Raw genomic sequence first — 19,204 nt, 5'->3', positions numbered from 1 at the left:
ATCCATCCATTGTCTGTACCGCTTTATCCTCACAAGGGTCGCGGGCCTGCTGGAGCCTATCCCAGATATCTTCGAGCGAGAGGCGGGGTACACCCTGAACTGGTTGCCAGCCAATCGCAGGGCACATATAAACAAACAACCATTCGCGCACACATACACACCTAAGGGCAATTTAGAGTCTACAATTAACCTACTATGCATGTTTCTGAGATGTGGGAGGAAACCAGTGTACCCGGATAAAACCCACGCAGGCACGGGGAGAACATGCAAACTCCACACTGGCGAGGCCGGGATGTGAACCCCGGTCCTTAGAACTGTGAGCCAGATGTGCTAACCAAGTCATTCACCGTGGCGCCGGAAAATATATCGTCTTGAAAAAATTAGCGTGACAGGCCTAGCTGTAACTTTGTTGATGGAATTTACTTTTTCATAGAGCATAAAGAGCAGACTGACTGTAATACAACCAGAATGGTGACTGCAGTCCTTGACAACTGTCATTGTATTACATGAGGTTTTTAATCATCTGGTTCAGTTTTGAAGGAGGGAAAAGGGGGAGAAGTGGGTTTGGTAAGCAGTTATGTGTGGGATGTGGTTTTGGTTGTGGATATGAGAAGATTAGATTAGGTTATGTTGCAGATTTGCATAATTGAGATTTTGTTTTTGTAGTTCATTGACCACTTTATCTCATAAAATAAATATTGCTGGAGTCTTGACGTGTCAGCACTAATTAGCCCTCAAGATTTTCTTACAACCTTTAACAGACCCCCAATTAACTTGTTCTTTTGAAGAGACCCGACTTCTTCACTCTAATAATTGAACTACATAGACAACAACATATATGTTGTTCATTTTTTTCCAAATCAACTGGGAATTATTCAAAGTATGGCAATATATATTGAACAAAAATATGAACGCAACACTTTTATTTTTGCTCCCATTTTTCGTGAACTGAACTTCAAGATCTAAAACTTTTGCTCCATACACAAAAGGCCATTTCCCTCAAATATTGTTCACAAATCTGTGTTAGTGAGCATTTCTCCTTTGTCGAGATAATCCATCCCACTTTACAGGTGTGTATCAAGATGCTGATTAGACAGCATGATTATTGCACAGGTGTGCCATAGGCAGGCCACAATAAAAGGCCACTCTAAGGTCAGTCAGCACACATGCTGACTGCAGGAATGTCCACCAGAGCTGTTGCCCATGAATTGAATGTTCATTTCTCTACCATAAGCCGTATCCAAAGGCGTTTCAGTTTGGCAGTTCATCCAACCAGGCTCACAACCGCAGACCACATGTAACCACAGCAGCGCAGGACTTCCACATCCAGCCGGTTCACCTCCAGGATCGTCTGAAACCAGCCACCACCTGCTGTTACAATCGGTTTGTATAAGCAAAGAATTTCTGCACAAACTGTCAGAAACCGTCTTAGGGAAGCTCATCTGCATGCTCGTCGGGGTCTCGACCTGACTGCAGTTCGTCGTCGTAACCGACTTGAGTGGGCGAATGCTCACATTCGATGGCGTCTGGCATGTTGGAGAGGTGTTCTCTTCATGGGTGAATCCCGGTTTTCACTGTTCAGGGCAGATGGTAGACAGCGTGTGTGGCGTCGTGTGGGTGAGCGGTTTGGTGATGTCAACGTTGTGGATCGAGTGGCCCAAGGTGGTGGTGGGGTTACGGTATGGGCAGGCGTATGTTATGGGCAACGAACACAGGTGCAATTTATTGATGGCATTTTGAATGCACAGAGATACCGTGACGAGATCCTGAGGCCCATTGTTGTGCCACTCATCCACGACCATCACCTCATGTTGCAGCATGATAATGCACGGCCCCATATTGCAAGGATCCGTACACAATTTCTGGAAACTGAAAACATCCCAGTTCTTGCATCGTCAGCATACTCCCCAGACATGTCACCCATTGAGCATGTTTGGGATGCTCTGGATCGGCGTATACGACAGCATTTTCCAGTTCCTGCCAATATCCAGCAACTTCACACAGCCATTGAAGAGGAGTGGACCAACATTCCACAGGCCACAATCAATAACCTGATCAACTCTATGTGAAGGAGATGTGTTGCACTGCGTGAGGCAAATGGTGGTCACACCAAATAATGATCCCCACAATAAAGCAAAACTGCACATTTCAGAGTGGCCTTTTATTGTGGCCAGCCTAAGGCACACCTGTGCAATAATCATGCTATCTAATCTGCATCTTGATATGACACACCTGTGAGGTGGGATGGATTATCTTGACATAGGAGAAATGATCACCAACTGATATAAACAGATTTGTGAACAGAATTTGAGGGAAATTGCCTTTTGTGTATGTAGAAAAACTTTTAGATCCTTGAGTCCACCTCATGAAAAATGGGAGCCAAAACAAAAGTGTTGCGTTTATATTTTTATTCAGTGTATTTAGACTACAGTGTTATCTGCAAATGAGCCATTAGCCAACATAATCTGGCAGGAAAAATTTGTGAATGCACACCTCAGTGAGCAAAGTTAATCCTGTCCTCTGGACTTGGGTCTGTTTTATCTTGTAATGCAAGGAGAAAAACCTTGACCTTCTGGTCTCTGTGTCAGCTAATTGTTGTTAAAGGTTGCTGGAGACCGACCTCTGGCATTGTGAATGCAACATCTTTGTTTTTATGTCACTTTGCTGTCTGCACGTGTTTATGAAACTGTATTCAAGAATTTCCAAATGTTTTTTTCATCCAAAAACTCATGAAAAAAGCATGGAAAATAGAAAGATGGTGACTGTTCTTCTCTCATCTCAACAGATCGTGAGGACCAATCAATTCTTTGCACGTGAGTATTGTGTCTCTTCATATTACATTGGCCTTTATGAAAGCTCACCATAAATATCTTGCTTGGTCAGTTCTCTTGGTAATTATTCCCATTTTCATCTCTCATCATCATTCACTCACCCTGAAACAGTTGACCAGTGCCCTTCATCCTGTCATGTTTTAGTTTAAGATTACTGCAAATACCTTCTTGTGGCACAGTGGTTGTCCACCCCGATGTTTGGTTCCCTGCCCTCATCATCTATAGCATAATCATTTAGACTTGCGTTTTGATTTTGAGCTGCTGCAGTCACACACTTTTATTCTCAAAACTACAGCCCAGTTGTTGACATCAGACATTTTAAAGGTGCTTGTTTAATAATCATTGTTTGTATTGATTATTTGTATTTTTAATATAAATGTAAATTACTGTTCAGGGTGGGACAAAAAGTCAATATATCACATTGTTATCCCTCAAGAGACACCAGCGATACACCAGTCAATATTTTATTCATAACTTTTTATTGCAAATATATAGTCGTAAAAATGTTAAAATATTGTTGTTAACTGATGGCGTCATATATTCAAATTAAATACGTACATGAATAAAAATATTAATCAAAGAATAAATCTATTTAAAACTGCGCATGCAAATCTTTTATTTGTTGTTTTAACAATGACAATATAAAAACAATATATATCTACCGTGTCCGTCAGTTGGTTCAGTGTAACAAGAAAGTTGGAGTCTTAGCTGACTCTGGGCATAAGGCAGACTACATCCTTGATTGGTCTCAGTTGTAATAATATTCCAACTTCAAAGGCAAAGGCAGGTTATAAACTCTCCTGCAGCTATTTTGCTAGATTGCTGCAGAAATGAGGCTCTAACAGTGAAAATAAACTCCTGTATTCACAACTTTATCCAGATTCTCACCAAAATAATATCCACGTTCTTCGAAATTGTATAGTTTCTTGAAAATTGTATATTTATACATGCAAATCAGTCGCCTTTTGGCGAAATTTGCCATTTTGAACTCAAAATAGCCCATTTACGTGAATAGTATAGATCTGATGAGTTTTTCTCTGGGGTAGGTCGGTATCGCCGACGTCATAGGCTGTTTTGTACTCCTTGAACACTGGCAGCTAGATCCATTTCACACATCCACCATCCACACACAGATGTAATTGTGAAGATTACTCCGCGGCGGACTAATATCGGAGCGCATTTGCCTGAGGTCCTATCACAGGAGTTGACGAGACCAGAAAAAAAACTTCGCCACTTCTGCTGTTAAGATGTAACGGTACTTTTACTCCGTTACAATGATCTAAATGTCGCACGATACCTTTATTTATCAATTATTGATTATTTATCAGGCGGCACGGTGGACGACTGGTTAGAGTGTCAGCCTCACAGTTCTGAGGACCCGGGTTCAATCCCCGTCCCCGCCTGTGTGGAGTTTGCATGTTCTCCCCGTGTCTGTGTGGGTTTTCTCCGGGCACTCCGGTTTCCTCCCACATCCCAAAAACATGCATTAATTGAAGCCTCGAAATTGCCCGTAGGCATGACAGCGAGTGCGAATGGTTGTTTGTTTGTATGTGCCCTGCGATTGGCTGGCAACCAGTTCAGGGTGTACCCCGCCTCCTGCCCGATGACAGCTGGGATAGGCTCCAGCACGCCCGCGACCCTAGTGAGGAGAAGCGGCTCAGAAAATGGATGGATGGATGGATTATTTATCAACTATTTTTTGCGCGAGACTACGACTTCTGGATTGGGCGCTGTTTGCACCAATCCAGTTTAAGCGCTAGTGACTTATAAGTCTAGCTCACCAATCAAACGACACAAGAAAGTCACACCTCACACAACTTCTTTTATTGGGCTGTCACCTTTTTCATGCCTTTGGCATTTGCATGTCTGTATATTATGTTTGGCACAAGGCACGGTGGACGACTGGTTAGCACATCTACCTCACAGTTCTGAGGACCCGGGTTCAAATCCGACCTCGTTTGTGTGGCGTTTGCATGTGCTCCTCGTGTCTGTGTGGGTTTTCTCTGGGTATTCCGGTTTCCTTCCACATCCCAAAAAACATTGTAGGTTAATTGAAGACTCTAAAAAGCCCGTAGGTGTGAATGTGAGTGCGAATGGTTGTTTGTATCTATGTGCCCTGTGATTGGCTGGTGACCAGTTCAGGGTGTACCCTGCCTTTCACCTGAAGATAGATGGGATAGGCTCCAGCATGCCGGCGACTCTAGTGAGGATAAGCAGTACAGGAAATGAATGAATGCTTGGCACAATCCTGTTAACTTTTCAGAATGACTGCTGTAAAAAAACAAAAAACAAAACACACACGATGCACAATGAGTACTTTTCGTACTTCAGTCATTGCATAATTTTCCTAAAAATACTTTTACATACAGGTATTTACCCACGGATATCAACCAACAAAAGTCCACTTTTGGATAAGAACAAATGTCATGGTGTTGCTTATTTGCAATTACTTGGCCTGTAAATGAACCCTTTCCACGTTATAATAAACCAAAGTAGTTTGCCATTCTTACAGTCTGTTTTCATATACAGGTAGATGATGAATAAAGATGTCGATAACCATAGCTGCACACAGGAGTTAAAGGGAAGATTTGTCAAACGTTACAGATGGCAATAAATCCAAGTTTCAGCTTCCCAGCCACTCAGATGGTTGATTTATAGCTCAGATGGTTGTCTGATACGGAATAGAAGCACACCATTAAAAATGTGCTGTCTATGCTTCCTTGTGTCTATTTGGTGTGTATTTTAACTATGAAAACATGAAGTCAAATGGGCTATTATGACCTACATTGCCATGTGTGTATCCTGCCTTTGCGGACTCACCCCTTCTAAGTGCAGAGAAGCTAATAACCAGGTTGACGAAAGCCACTGGTATGTTGCTGCATGTAGAACTGCTGGGCTGCCTTCTGTCTTGGCCATGGTTTTCCAGGCTCTGTGACCTGACTGTGGGAAGTGTAGATGGTCCTCTCTCAACACAGCTATCATTAGAAACTGGCCTGAAAAAAGAGCCTGGAAACTTTGGCGACTGGCCCACAAAACCACACAGTGGTGGTCCAAAATACACTTTCGGCAGATGGGTGAATATAAAGAAAACAGCACATGCCTGCTGATGTTCACCCTCTCCCTTTGTTCCTTTGTCTTTCATATATCTTTTTCAGGTTCAAATGTTTTGTGTCTCTGGCTTTTACAAAACTTGTTTACACCGTGTAGCCACAGTGTTAACCTCTTTGCTTTCAGAGGTGAATCAGGTGCTGGGAAGACGGAGAACACAAAGAAGGTGATCCAGTACCTGGCCCACGTTGCCTCCTCACACAAAGGACGCAAAGACCACAACATTCCAGTAAGTGCCCCACTCTGACTCCAGCTTTCGTCAAGCTTCTGTTTTCCCGTTCACTTCCTCTCCTTTCTTACCCTATCATCCATCCTCTCCCTTTAATTTAATAAAATGAATGGTCACGTTGAATATATTATTATTATTGTACTATAGTTAATCCTGAAGTGCATAACCTACTTTGCATATTTTGCTGAATAGGGGTCCCACATTAATCGGCAGTTAACTTAATAGATTTGTATGTAGCTTGTTGCTGCTTCATGCCATGCAATGGCAGTGTAGCCATTCTTTGTGGGGGCTTGTGTCTGATGTAACACTTGCATTTGTTTATCCATAACAAACAGCCAGACTCTCCCAAAGCATTCAAGCTACAGGCAAGTGCATCTCCAACTATATCAATATTTATTATTTGTGCATATGTGTTTGCATGCCCTTATCGCCAAGTATCCACCACTTCCATGATGATTTTGCATGATTAATGGAAGCTTCTTTCTTCATGAGGTATTCGTTTATGCTGGCTCAACTTCCTTATGGGATTATTGGAATCCCGCTAAATCTGCCATGGAATCAACAGGATGATGAAATTTGAGGCCAGAATAAGAGTTTTAGTACAACCCCAATTCCAACGAAGTTGGGACGTTAAATATAAAAAAAAAACAGAATACAATGATTTGCAAATCATGTTCAACCTATATTTAATTGAATACACTACAAAGACAAGATATTTAATGTTCAAACTGATAAACTTTATTGTTTTTAGCAAATAATCATTAACTTAGAATTTTATGGCTGCAACACGTTCTAAAAAAGCTGGGACAGGTGGCAAAAAAGAAAGTTGAGGAATGCTGGGGCAGGTGGCAAAAAAGAAAGTTGAGGAATGCTCATCAAACACCTGTTTGGAACATCTCACAGGTGAACAGGCTCATTCACAAGCACAAATGGGGCGAGGTTCACCTATTTGTGAACAAGTGCGTGAGAAAATAGTTTAAGGACAATGTTCCTCAACGTACAATTGCAAGGAATTTAGGGATTTCATCATCTACGGTCCATAATATCATCAAAAGGTTCAGAGAATCTGGAGAAATCACTGCATGTAAGCGGCAAGGCCGAAAACCAACATTGAATTCCCGTGACCTTCGATCCCTCAGGCGGCACTGCATCAAAAACCGACATCAATGTGTTAAGGATATCACCACATGGGCTCAGGAACACTTCAGAAAACCAATGTCAGTAAATACAGTTCGGCGCTACATCCGTAAGTGCAACTTGAAACTCTACTATGCAAAGCAAAAGCCATTTATCAACAACACGCAGAAATGCCAGCGGGCTTCTCTGGGCCCAAGCTCATCTGAAATGGACTGATGCAAAGTGGAAAAGTGTTCTGTTGTCCAACGAGTCCACATTTCAAATTGTTTTTGGAAACTGTAGACGTCGTGTCCTCCAGGCCAAAGAGGAAAAGAACCATCCGGACTGATATAGACGCAAAGTTGAAAAGCCAGAATCTGTGCTTGTATGGGGCTGTGTTAGTACCAATGGCATGGGTAACTTACACATCTGTGAAGGCACCATTAATGCTGAACGGTACATTTTTGGAGAAACATATGCTGCCATCCAAGCAACATTTTTCATGGATGCCCCTGCTTATTTCAGCAAAACAATGCCAAACCACATTCTGCACGTGTTACAACAGCGTGGCGTCGTAATAAAATAGTGCGGGTACTAGACTGGCCTGCCTGCAGTCCAGACCTGTCTCCCATTGAAAATGCGTGGCGCATTATGAAGCGTAAAATACGACAACGGAGACCCCGGACTGTTGAACAGCTGAAGCTGTACATCAAGCAAGAATGGGAAAGAATTCCACCTACAAAGCTTCAACAACTAGTGTCCTCAGTTCCCAAACGTTTATTGAATGTTGTTAAAAGAAAACGTGATGTAACACAGTGGTAAACATGACCCTGTCCCAGCTTTTTTGGAATGTTTTAGAGCCATAAAAATCCAAGTTAATGATTATTTTCTAAAAACAATAAAGTTGATCAGTTTGAGCATTAAATATCTTGTCTTTGTAATGTATTCAATCAAATATAGGTTGAACATGATTTCCAAATCATTGTATTCTGTTTTTGTTTGTTTAACACAACGTCCCAACTTGGTTGGAATTGGGGTTGTACTAAAACTCTTATTCTGGCCTCAAATTTCATCATCCTGTTGATTCCATGGCAGATTTAGCGAAACATGCCAAATGTGCTAAAATAGAGCTGATGTCCCATTGCATTGAGTACTGTTTGTCATGTCTGTATTTTCTATGTCTGTATCATTTGAAGCTACTGCACACAATGATCATAGTGAGTATCACATTGCAACAATTGTTGCAATGTTCTGAAATCTGACACAGCAGCAGAAATGATCGTGGGATTCTTTTTTTGATTGTTTATAACAGGGGTCAACAACCTTTTTTAAACTGAGAACTACCAGTGAAGGGCTACCAGTTTGAGTGCAAAAACAATACTAAATACTGCTGTCTGCTGCAAATATAAAACATTATAAGGGTCCCTTGTCTGCTGCTTTAACGGCCTACAAACAAGGCAAATGATCACTTAACCATACATGCAAATCAGTCGCCTTTCGGCGAAATTCGCCGTTTTGAACTCAAAATAGGCCATTTATGTGAATCGTACAGATCCGGTTAGTTTTTCTGGGGGGAGGGTTGCTGTCGCTGTCATCATAGACTGTTCCATACTCCTTCAGCGCTGGCAGCGAGATCCATTCCACACATCCACCATCCTCACACAGATGTAATTGTGAATAACAGATGTAATTGTGAATATTACTCCGCAGTGGACTAATATGCTGGTGCATCGGCCTCTGCGCTCGGACAGGCTTTGGATAAATCACAGGAGTTGACGAGACCAAAAAAAACACATCTGCTGTTAAGAAGTAACGGTACTTTTACTCCTTTACAATGATCCTAAATGTCGGTCGCTACTTTTATTTATCAATGATTGCTTATTTATCAACTATTTCGTGACCGAGACTACGACTTAGACTTCCGCAATGGTGCTGTTTGCTCCAATCCAGTTTAAGCACTAGTGACGTTTAAGTCTAGTTCACCAATCAAACGACACAAGAAAGTCACATGACCTCAACAATGTGTTTTATTGGGCTTCCCGAGCATAGGTATTAAAACTAGCTAAGCCAGCCCGGCTCATCCATGTTGGGAAGGTCGTCGTTACCATGAAGGCAACAGCGCACTATTTCTCGTGTTTACATTTAGACGTACAAAAACAACAGCTCTCATGTATTGTATATGTCTTGTACTGTCTGCCCAATCGTGGATATTTCGGCTCACTTATAACTTGAGAAAACACAGTGTAGTAAATTGCAGATGTTTTGTTGAAGTTTTGAGTGTGCATACACACACGCCCACACACAGCAACATCAGAATTTGCATTTTCTTTTCTTTTTTAAAATGTTTTTAATTGATGTTCATGCTCTGGTTAAAAAAATCAGAAGTTACACACTATTTACTCTGTACTTGAGTAATTATTTCACTGTGTACTTTTTATTTAAGTAATTTTTTGCAGGACTACTTTTTACTTTTACAAGTGTCACATTATTGTGAAGTAATAGTATTCCTACTTTAGTAGAATATTTGGCTACTCTACCCATCTCTGGAGCGGACAATCCTCTATTGCTACTCTTACGTTTAAGCACCATTTTTGCTCATCAGATAAACCAGTGTCGTATTTGTTGCACTGGTCTTTTGTAATTTCCCGTTGAGGTGCGGGTTGTGGCCCTGGTTGTGGTCCCAGTGGAACAGCGAAGCACACGTAACATTGGTGAGAAGAGCTGATCCACTCGTACATCTTGTATTAATTAGGAAACATGCCTACATTTATCTCATTAGTTTACGGATGTTAAAGTTAAATATATTAAGCGACGGAGCAATGTTAGGGATTGTGTCAAAACACAGAATGAACTAACTTCAAATTTAGCAATGGCCAATAAAAACTGAAAAATACCTAATACTTAATATTTTCCTGGCGAATGCATTTGGGATTAGCCTGTCACAATTGGATAGAGGCTGGACCCAAGAACAGGCGGAGGCAGAGAGGTTGTGATGAACAGTTTATTGAAAGGGTAATGGGAATGATCCTTGAGGTGGCTGGCGGGTGGTGGAGGCAGAGATGTGCGGCAGACGGTGCCGACAACAGGTGGCGCCGACAACAGGCGGCAGGAATCCACTTGACGAGGAGCACGGAGGGAACACTGAGGACAAGGAGAAGGACGGGGGTCAGAGCGATGGCAAGGAATTAGGTTGCTTACTTGAGACAGGTGAGCCAGTGGTACCACTGGAAGGAGCTGTAATACTCTGGCAAGGTTTTCCGGTATCAGGCAGACTTAAATGCAGGTGCTAACAAGGGTTGATTGCTGACAGGTGCGCAGCCGACGAAGGTGCTGGAAAGAGAGGAGGGGAGAGAGAGGGCGAGAGGGCGCAAAGCGCCACCCAGGTTACATCAATAGAACTGCAGGGCAGCTCATGACAGTTTTTGAAATTGGTAAGAGTGAAAAAGGAAGTGAAACAGACAATGATTGTAGTCAATTCTTTTCCAGAATGAGAGCCCTTAAAGAGGAGGATGCTATTCATGTGGCACAGCTTGAAGCTGGCATCAGATGCAGGTGGAGATGGGCCTGGCTCAAATTGGAGGCGAACACAAAAAAGCAAAGAAATTAGGCAAATTAAATGTTAATCCTAAATTTGTACATCAACATGAACTTGAGCGGTATAAATAAATGTTTTTCTGCGTGAAGAAAATGTGTTAATTTTGCCTCATTGTACTCTTCAGAGTCTTCCAGATTGCTTAATTTATGTTAAAATCAAAAACATTCTCTGCGGGAGCCTGGGGGATCCCATCAGACCCCCCCCCTTACAATGTTTTTTTTTTTTTGGTCACCTTTTTCATGCCTATGGTGTTTGCATGTCTGCTTAATATGTCGTGATTCAGTCGCATGAGCAAGTAACTGTAAACCTGGGGCCTCAGCATTCCCCCTAACATCAGCCTGACTTCCATCGTACTGCTCTCCTTCTGCAGCACATTAAGGCAGCCTCTGAGCAAAGGCCAGAGGAATGTGGACGCAGCGATTGAGGGAGAGTATGGTAGGGGGAGAAAATATGAGGTAGTGGAGAAACACACCAAATCACTTGGGAATGTCTGTCTATTCTGAAGTTGTAAATGTGCTGATTTTTGAGTTCTTTTATGTTATTGTCTGCTTCAAAAGACACCGAGTAATAGCTATATGAAAGACTTATATTTGTTATGCTTGTTGAATTATGCTCCACATCACATGCCTAAGCCATAAGGACTATTCTCACCATCTTTTGAAGTTGTGTTGACAACGCTTCACAGACTATGGTACACTTAAAAAGTATCCATCCATCCTTTTTCTATAGCGCTTGTCCTCAATAAAGACTGAGCTGGAGCGTATCCCAGGTGACCTGTGGAGAGAGGCAGTGTACACCCTGGACTGGTCACCAGCCAATCGCAGGGCACATTCACACTTCAGTCTTCAATTAACCTAACATGCATGAAGTACCTGGAGAAAACCCAAGCAAACTTGGGAGCATGCAAAAAACATTTTTTTTGCAATAGTTCAGTAAATTCGTATTGTCTTTTATCAGCAGTATTTTTTCCCATTTATTATTATATATTATTTTATTAGTATTTCCATATTTATTGTATTTGTGTACTGACCTGCATCAGTCTACATTAGTCTCATTAATTCCATTCAAGTCAGGCTTTAGGGAATGTCCCATTTTCTAACTACCTATCAACCTATTGTGCTATCATCTGGACTGTATAATATATTCAGTAAATACTACTATATTGTATTTCTAAGTGCATCACTTCATCACTGGAATGTCTAGGGCAAAGGGTAACGAGTCAAACTACTATGTGCTGAAATACATTCTCTGTGCTGTTTTGTGGCTTCACAACTGTTTGGAAGTCTTGACCCGCTTATTGAATTCCCTTGCCAAAAATCCCATCGTGCTGACTAAAGGAAAGCAAGTAGAGTCAGAAGCTGCTCTGTTCAAATCAACATTTTGCAATATCAGCAAAATACACTAGGTAGTGTTTAATTTATTTGCTTCTTCTAGCCTCCTTGCGCTTGCCCCTAAATGCTTTATAGTCTTTAAACTTTTGTTATCAAGACTATTTCTAGCCTTGTTGACCTCCTGTCCACATAAGAACCTCAAGGGGGGCTTGAATCTAATGCAGATGCATTGGTTGACCTCCTTAAGAATGTCTGGCTGGCATTGTCCATTACATTTATTTTAATAGCTATTATCACGATTGACAGTTACGTTAACACTTGTTAGTATTTTTGATGTTGCATGTGTTTCATATAAATCCCCACATTGTAACCCTCTATAGTATTTTTGAACTGTTACTCATACCTTGTTGTTTCCAAAGGCAATGCTTGATTTAATTGTTTTTGCTTATGATTTTAATGCTACTTTAGATTTCCTTTTTATTATTTGGTGATGGCATTAGTTATTGGCCAGCTATATGACCTCTTACCTCGTTTTCCTTCTCCACAGGGCGAGTTGGAACGCCAGCTCCTTCAGGCTAACCCTATCTTGGAATCATTCGGTAATGCCAAGACAGTGAAAAATGACAACTCCTCTCGCTTTGTAAGTTCATCCTTAAACCCACAGACCATCTTTATTTTGACTGAAGTGCATGTATGTTTACAATTCAAAGAAAAAAAGTTTCATCAACTCTGCACTATCCATCAGAGTAGTTTACATTTGCCAAAACAGTTTACCATGGAATGTACACCATCTGTACTATTGAATTGACATGCTTTTATCCCAATTTTCCAATATCCCCAAGTGTGACTACATCACAACTGTAGTATTGAGATATTTCCGCAAGTATAAATTAGTACTTAAATGTAAGCCCCGTATGAATTTGTTTATAATTATAGTGTAATTGAATATATCCATCCATTTTCTTTTGGCCACTTCTCCTCACTAGGGTCGCGGGCTGCTGGAGCCTATCCCAGCTATCTTCAGGCGGTAGGCGGGGTACACCCTGAACCGGTCACCAGCCAATCGCAGGGCACATAGAAAGAAACAACCACTCGCACTCACATTCACACCTACGGGCAATTTAGAGTCTTCAATCAACCCACCACGCATGTTTTTGGGATGTGGGAGGAAACCGGAGTGCCCGGAGAAAACCCATCCAGGCACGGGGAGAACATGCAAACTCCACACAGGCGGGGCCGGGATCCCCAGAGCTGTAAGGCAGATGCGCTAACCAGTCGTGCCATCGTAATTGAATATATACGGTAGTAATTTTGTTTCAGAGTAATGCTTATCTCTGAATTTCATGTGGTAGAGCAAATAATGCACTGAATTATCAAGGTTGTGGTCAACACATACTGTTGTGTAGAGAGTTATATAGAGAGACTCACAGGAATGCAACTAATACTCAAACTATTTACTATATGTGGCCAAGTGAAACCACCGTGGTGCTCAAGTCCTTATTAATCACTGTGTGTGTGTGTGTGTGTGTGTGTGTGTGTGTGTGTGTGTGTGTGTGTGTGTGTGTGCATGCACCCACAGCACATAGAGTAATCTTACAAAAAAAACTTGTCTGACATGAGATTGAGATTTCTATTCCTGCTCTGTAATCTTGGTTTTTGCCATTACAGAGGATAATTTTGTTTTCACTGCATGTCATTTGCAGCAGCCTATACAGGGGTTTTACTTTGTAAATAGTGAGTGAGTGAATGTTAAAGATGCAAGTGCAGCACATATCAAAAGACTTTTGAATTCAAATGTGATTTTAACATGAATATTGCTCTTTCTTTCCGGCAGGGCAAGTTCATCCGAATCAATTTTGATGTTGCAGGCTACATTGTTGGGGCCAATATTGAAACCTGTATCCTGATTATTGAAAGAGAGTTTGAAGATGAATGCTGGTTGAAATTCTGTTTGTTTTCCCCTGGCAATAATAGACCTGGGCTAAAAGTGTTTGGTTGCAGTATTAAATAACTAAATGATTGTCTTCAAGGCTTTTGTGAAAGTACATAAAGAACTCCCATTCTTCAGTTTCAAGCCGTAGTCTGTTTAATGTCCTCTAATAGTTGCTACAGTTTTGACAAACTGAGTAGCTTGATTCCTGTTTTATTTCCACTGCCAGTTCTTAACATTTGCTGTTAGATCTTCTGGAGAAATCAAGGGCAATCAGACAGGCCAAAGATGAAAGAACTTTCCACATTTTCTACCGCTTGCTGGCAGGGGCAGGAGAGCATCTCAAAAGTGAGTTTCATTCTGTAGCCAGTCAGATCGATTTATTTTGATTAGCAACAATGAGTCTTTAGAAAGCTTATTTGAATTAGCTTTTTACATTTATGTGTCCTTTTTCATAGTATATTTATTATTGTTTTCTTAATATTTCTGAAGAAGTGTCCCTACTAATATATCGTACTTTGGAAACAAGTTATTAATGTCCTGTTTTACCAACGATTTTCAGTGTGATATGTGCCTTAAGCGTCGATATCGCAGCTTGAGCAACAGCTACCGTATGTTAAAAACAAAATGTATAGAGTATATCTTGAGTTCCTATGGTGAGAGAGGAGCATGTCACGGATGATTAGAAAATTACACAAAATAGATCATTGGTTAATATTAATCAGTTTGTTAGGGTTTTATTAAAAGCATTTACATACATTGAGTAGTACCACTATGGACTTTTTTTCTTTTTTTTTTTTTTTTACAGTTTGTAAATGGTAAATAGGGTTGGAGTACAGTTTAGAATAAGTTCAAGAGTGAATGTAGCAAAATTTTGGGTTGTGGGTAATATAGCATTTTGTTTGGTTTGTTTGTTTTTATCAATTGCCTTTTGCTTATCAATAGTCTAACCCTCAGAATGGGCAAATTCTTTACTGTAAATGTTTCAAAGATGTTTTTTTCATTACCCCGCAAAAAAATTTGACTATAGCACTCTTTCTCTCCTGTTACAGCGGACCTGCTCCTCGAAGGCTTTAACGGCTACCGATTCTTGTCAAATGGTAATATTCCCATTCCTGGCCAGCAGGACAAAGACAATTTCCAGGAGACTCTGGAGGCCATGCACATCATGAGCTTCTCCCACGATGAGATTGTCTGTAAGTATTAGTTCTAGATACATTGTTGTACTCCACTCAGCTTCACTCAACATTAATGATAACTACCGTAGTTTTCTCATGGATAATACGCACCCCCAAAATTTTGGAAAACCCTTTTAGCTATGTATAATGCATTTTTACAATGCATGATTTTGCTTCTACCCATATGATCAAAACATGAAGTACTATCTGTATTTTGTTAGTTTTTTTCAAAGAATTATTCTGAAGTGAAGCACTTTATTTGAACACGTAATACTTTCTTTTTATTTACTTGCTCTTATTTTGCAATTCACAGCTCTACTTTCCGTGTGGTCGCCTCGGTTACGCGCTCCCTAGTCAATTCCATTGCAATATGCTGCCAATTTTGTATTTTTTTTGTCTGAGTTTGTTGTCGCATTTCTGTTGGCCCAATTATATATTACTCGTGCACTCACTGTAGTAGTCTCGCCACGCTACACTATTTGCATATCCGTTGTGGACCAATACTGGCCACTCATGCCAGAGTAGCATCTGCCACATTTGCACACTGATTGAGGAGTATCTGCAACATTTGCACAATCAACATTGTCCCAGATTATCGCACTACTCGTCACTTTAAACTGCATACACTCCTTAAAGTCTCGCCGCCCTTTGCACAATGGTCATTGCACCGGACTATTGTGAGATTAGTCATTCGAACTGCTATAAGTGCTAGAGGACTCTGCATCTTTTTGCACAATTGTCGAAAATAAAAAATGTGTACCGGCATTACCAGATAACTAGCAACCCTTTATTGCTCAGTGACTGTTTTTGTCGATGTCTTTATGTCTCAGAAGTGTTCTCTGTCACTTGACTGTCTGTTGTCGTACGAGAGCGGCTCCAACTACCGGAGACAAATTCCTTGTGTTTTTTTTTTTGGACATACTTGGCAAATAAAGATGATTCTGATTCTGATATGTTTTATTACCCAGGCAGAATTTGTAAATGGGTACAATTTACAATGTACAATTGTGTACAAAGCACAAAGGGCCAGGCGAAACACATTTAGTTTTATTTTAAAGGGATTCAAAATTAAACGGTCAAGCATTTCTGAAAATCATTATCATTAAACATAACATAACCATAAAGAAATTAATGGTGGTTGTTGTTCAGTCATCAGTTATATTTCAAAATATATATATATTTCACAAATTCTGCCAGGGTATGTAAACTTATGAGCACAACTGTACATATATGCAGTCATACGTACCCCTGTCATATATTACACCTTTTTCATAACCACTAGGTGGCGGTGGCATATTAGAATGTAAGAGTACAGCTTTTTCATAACCTCTAGATGGCGGCATACATTGATAAAATGGGAAAGTTTTATCCATTTTCCCCTATACCTACAGTGGGTATGGAAAGTATTCAGACCCCCTTAAATGTTTCACTCTTTGTTATATTGCAGCCATTTGCTAAAATCATTTAAGTTCATTTTTTCCTTATTAATGTACACACAGCACCCCATATTGACAGAAAACATTTTTATTGTTGAAATTTTAAAGATTTATTAAAAAAAGAAAAACTGAAACAACACATGCCCATAAGTATTCAGACCCTTTGCTGTGACGCTCATATATTTAACTTGGGTGCGGTCCATTTCTTCTTATCATCCTTGAGATAGTTCTACACCTTCATTGGAGTCCAGTTGTGTTTGAATATACTGATTGGACTTGATTAGGTAAGCCACAAACCTGTCTATATAAGACCTTGCAGCTCACAGTGCATGTCAGAGCAAATGAGAATTATGAGGTCCAAGGAACTGCCTGAAGAGCTCAGAAACAGAATTGTGGCAAGGCACAGATCTGGCCAAGGTTACAAAAAAAGATTCTGCTGCACTTAAGGTTCCTAAGAGCACAGTGGCCTCCATGATCCTAAAATGGAATGAAATGGAAGACGTTTGGGACGACCAGAACACTTCCTAGAGCTGGCCGTCCAGCCAAACTGAGCAATCAGGGGAGAAGAGCCTTGATGAGAGAGGTAAAGAAGAACCCAAAGATCACTGTGGCTGAACTCCAGAGATGCAGTCGGGAGATGGGGAAAGGTCAACCATCACTGCAGCCCTTCCACCAGTCGGGGCTTTATGGTAGAGTGGCCCGATGGAAGCCTCTTCTCAGACACATGAAAGACACATGAAAACCCGCATGGAGTTTGTTAAAAAAACACCTGAAGGACTCCAAGATGGTGAGAAATAAAATTCTCTGGTTTGATTAGACCAATATAGAACTTTTTGGCCTTAATTCTAATCGGTATGTGTGGAGAAAACCAGGCACTGCTCCTCACCTGTCCAATAAAGCCCCAACAGTGAAGCATGGTGGTGGCAGCATCATGCTATGAGGGTGTTTTTCAGCTGCAGGGACAGGACGACTGGTTGCAATCGAAGGAAAGATGAATGCAGCCAACTACAGGGATATCCTGGACGAAAACCTTCTCCAGAGTGCTCAGGACATTAGACTGGGCCATAGGTTCACCTTCCAACCAGACAATGACCCTAAGCACACAGCTAAAATAACGAAAGAGTGGCTTCAGAACGACTGTGTGGCTGTTCTTGAATGACCCATTCAGAGTCCTGACTTAAACCCAATTGAGCATCTCTGGAGAGACCTAAAAGTGGCTGTCCACCAACGTTCACCATTCAACCTGACAGAACTGGAGAGGATCTGCAAGGAGGTATAGTAGATGATCCCCAAATCCAGGTGTGAAAAACTTGTTGGATCATTCCCAAAAAGACTCATTGCTGTATTAGCTCAAAAGTTGTGCTTCTACTAAATACTGAGCAAACGGTCTGAATACTTATGGTTGTGATATTTCAGTTTATTTTTTTATATAAATCTGCAAAAAATCCAACAATTCCATTTTTTTCTGTCAATATGGGGTGCTGTGTGTACATTAATGAGGGACAAAAATTAACTTAAATGATTTTTTTCAAATGGCTGCAATATAACAAAGGGAAAAATGTAAGGGGCTCTGGGAGGGAGTGCATTATACACAAGAAATTACGGTAATTATCTTATGTTCCGTCCCTTTAAGATCAATGTGTTTTTGTCTTCTTCGTGTCAGGCATGTTGAAGGTAGTCTCAGCGGTGCTGCAATTTGGCAACATTGTCTTCAAGAAAGAGAGGAATACCGATCAGGCCTCAATGCCTGAGAACACCGGTGAGTTTTCAATACAACACACATGCACGCACGCATGTACACACACACACACACACACACACACACACGTACATCAACACTCATGTACTTTGTCAATCTTGAAAATGAGTAGACAGTGTACCCTCAGCTTTCACCACAACAGATGGTAGAAACCCTCTTACACATATCCACAAATTCCACACTCAAACAAGAAGTAAGATTGTCTTCTTTATATTTGATAGCGTGATGTTCTAATCAATCCTTCAAGACTCGACCGGCAACATGTTGGAGTGTCAGCATGATCCAATATCCCTGCAGATGTTAGCCACATAATATGCAATGAATAGGCTGAGAATAATTTGCCATTCTGCATTTTTACCACATAATTATATTTTTTTCTTTACTTACTTTGAAGAGTGTTATTAAATCATTTGATTTATAGGTATACTAATGTGAATGTGCAATTACATTGTGCAATATGTTCAAGCTTCCTGTTTTTTTGCTCTTTCAGCGGCACAGAAGCTTTGCCATCTACTTGGAATGAATGTTATGGAGTTCACAAGAGCTATCCTCACTCCAAGGATAAAAGTAGGACGAGACTATGTACAGAAAGCACAGACCAAGGAACAGGCATGTTGCTATTTAACTTTACTCATTAGAAATATGTTGCAAAAGGATACTGATTATGAAAGCTATAGGCTAAGATGTACAG

At 40.8% G+C, this 19,204-nt stretch overlaps 1 protein-coding gene across 1 annotated transcript in view; it reads left to right on the top strand.

Annotated features, from left to right (window-relative positions):
- Nucleotides 1–19,204, top strand: part of LOC133414888 (myosin-10-like) — a 73,064-nt gene that overhangs the window by 33,054 nt on the left and 20,806 nt on the right. The window contains 9 exon segments of the mRNA XM_061700588.1: nt 2,786–2,813; nt 6,039–6,168; nt 6,504–6,533; nt 12,758–12,850; nt 14,045–14,108; nt 14,390–14,488; nt 15,193–15,336; nt 18,418–18,513; nt 19,004–19,122. Coding sequence (XP_061556572.1) covers nt 2,786–2,813; nt 6,039–6,168; nt 6,504–6,533; nt 12,758–12,850; nt 14,045–14,108; nt 14,390–14,488; nt 15,193–15,336; nt 18,418–18,513; nt 19,004–19,122 — 803 coding nt within the window.

The sequence above is a fragment of the Phycodurus eques genome, chromosome 16 (assembly GCF_024500275.1).
Source record: "Phycodurus eques isolate BA_2022a chromosome 16, UOR_Pequ_1.1, whole genome shotgun sequence".
NCBI lineage: Eukaryota > Metazoa > Chordata > Actinopteri > Syngnathiformes > Syngnathidae > Phycodurus > Phycodurus eques.
Note: the sequence above shows the minus strand (reverse complement) of the source record. Positions and strands in the feature narration are given on the sequence as shown.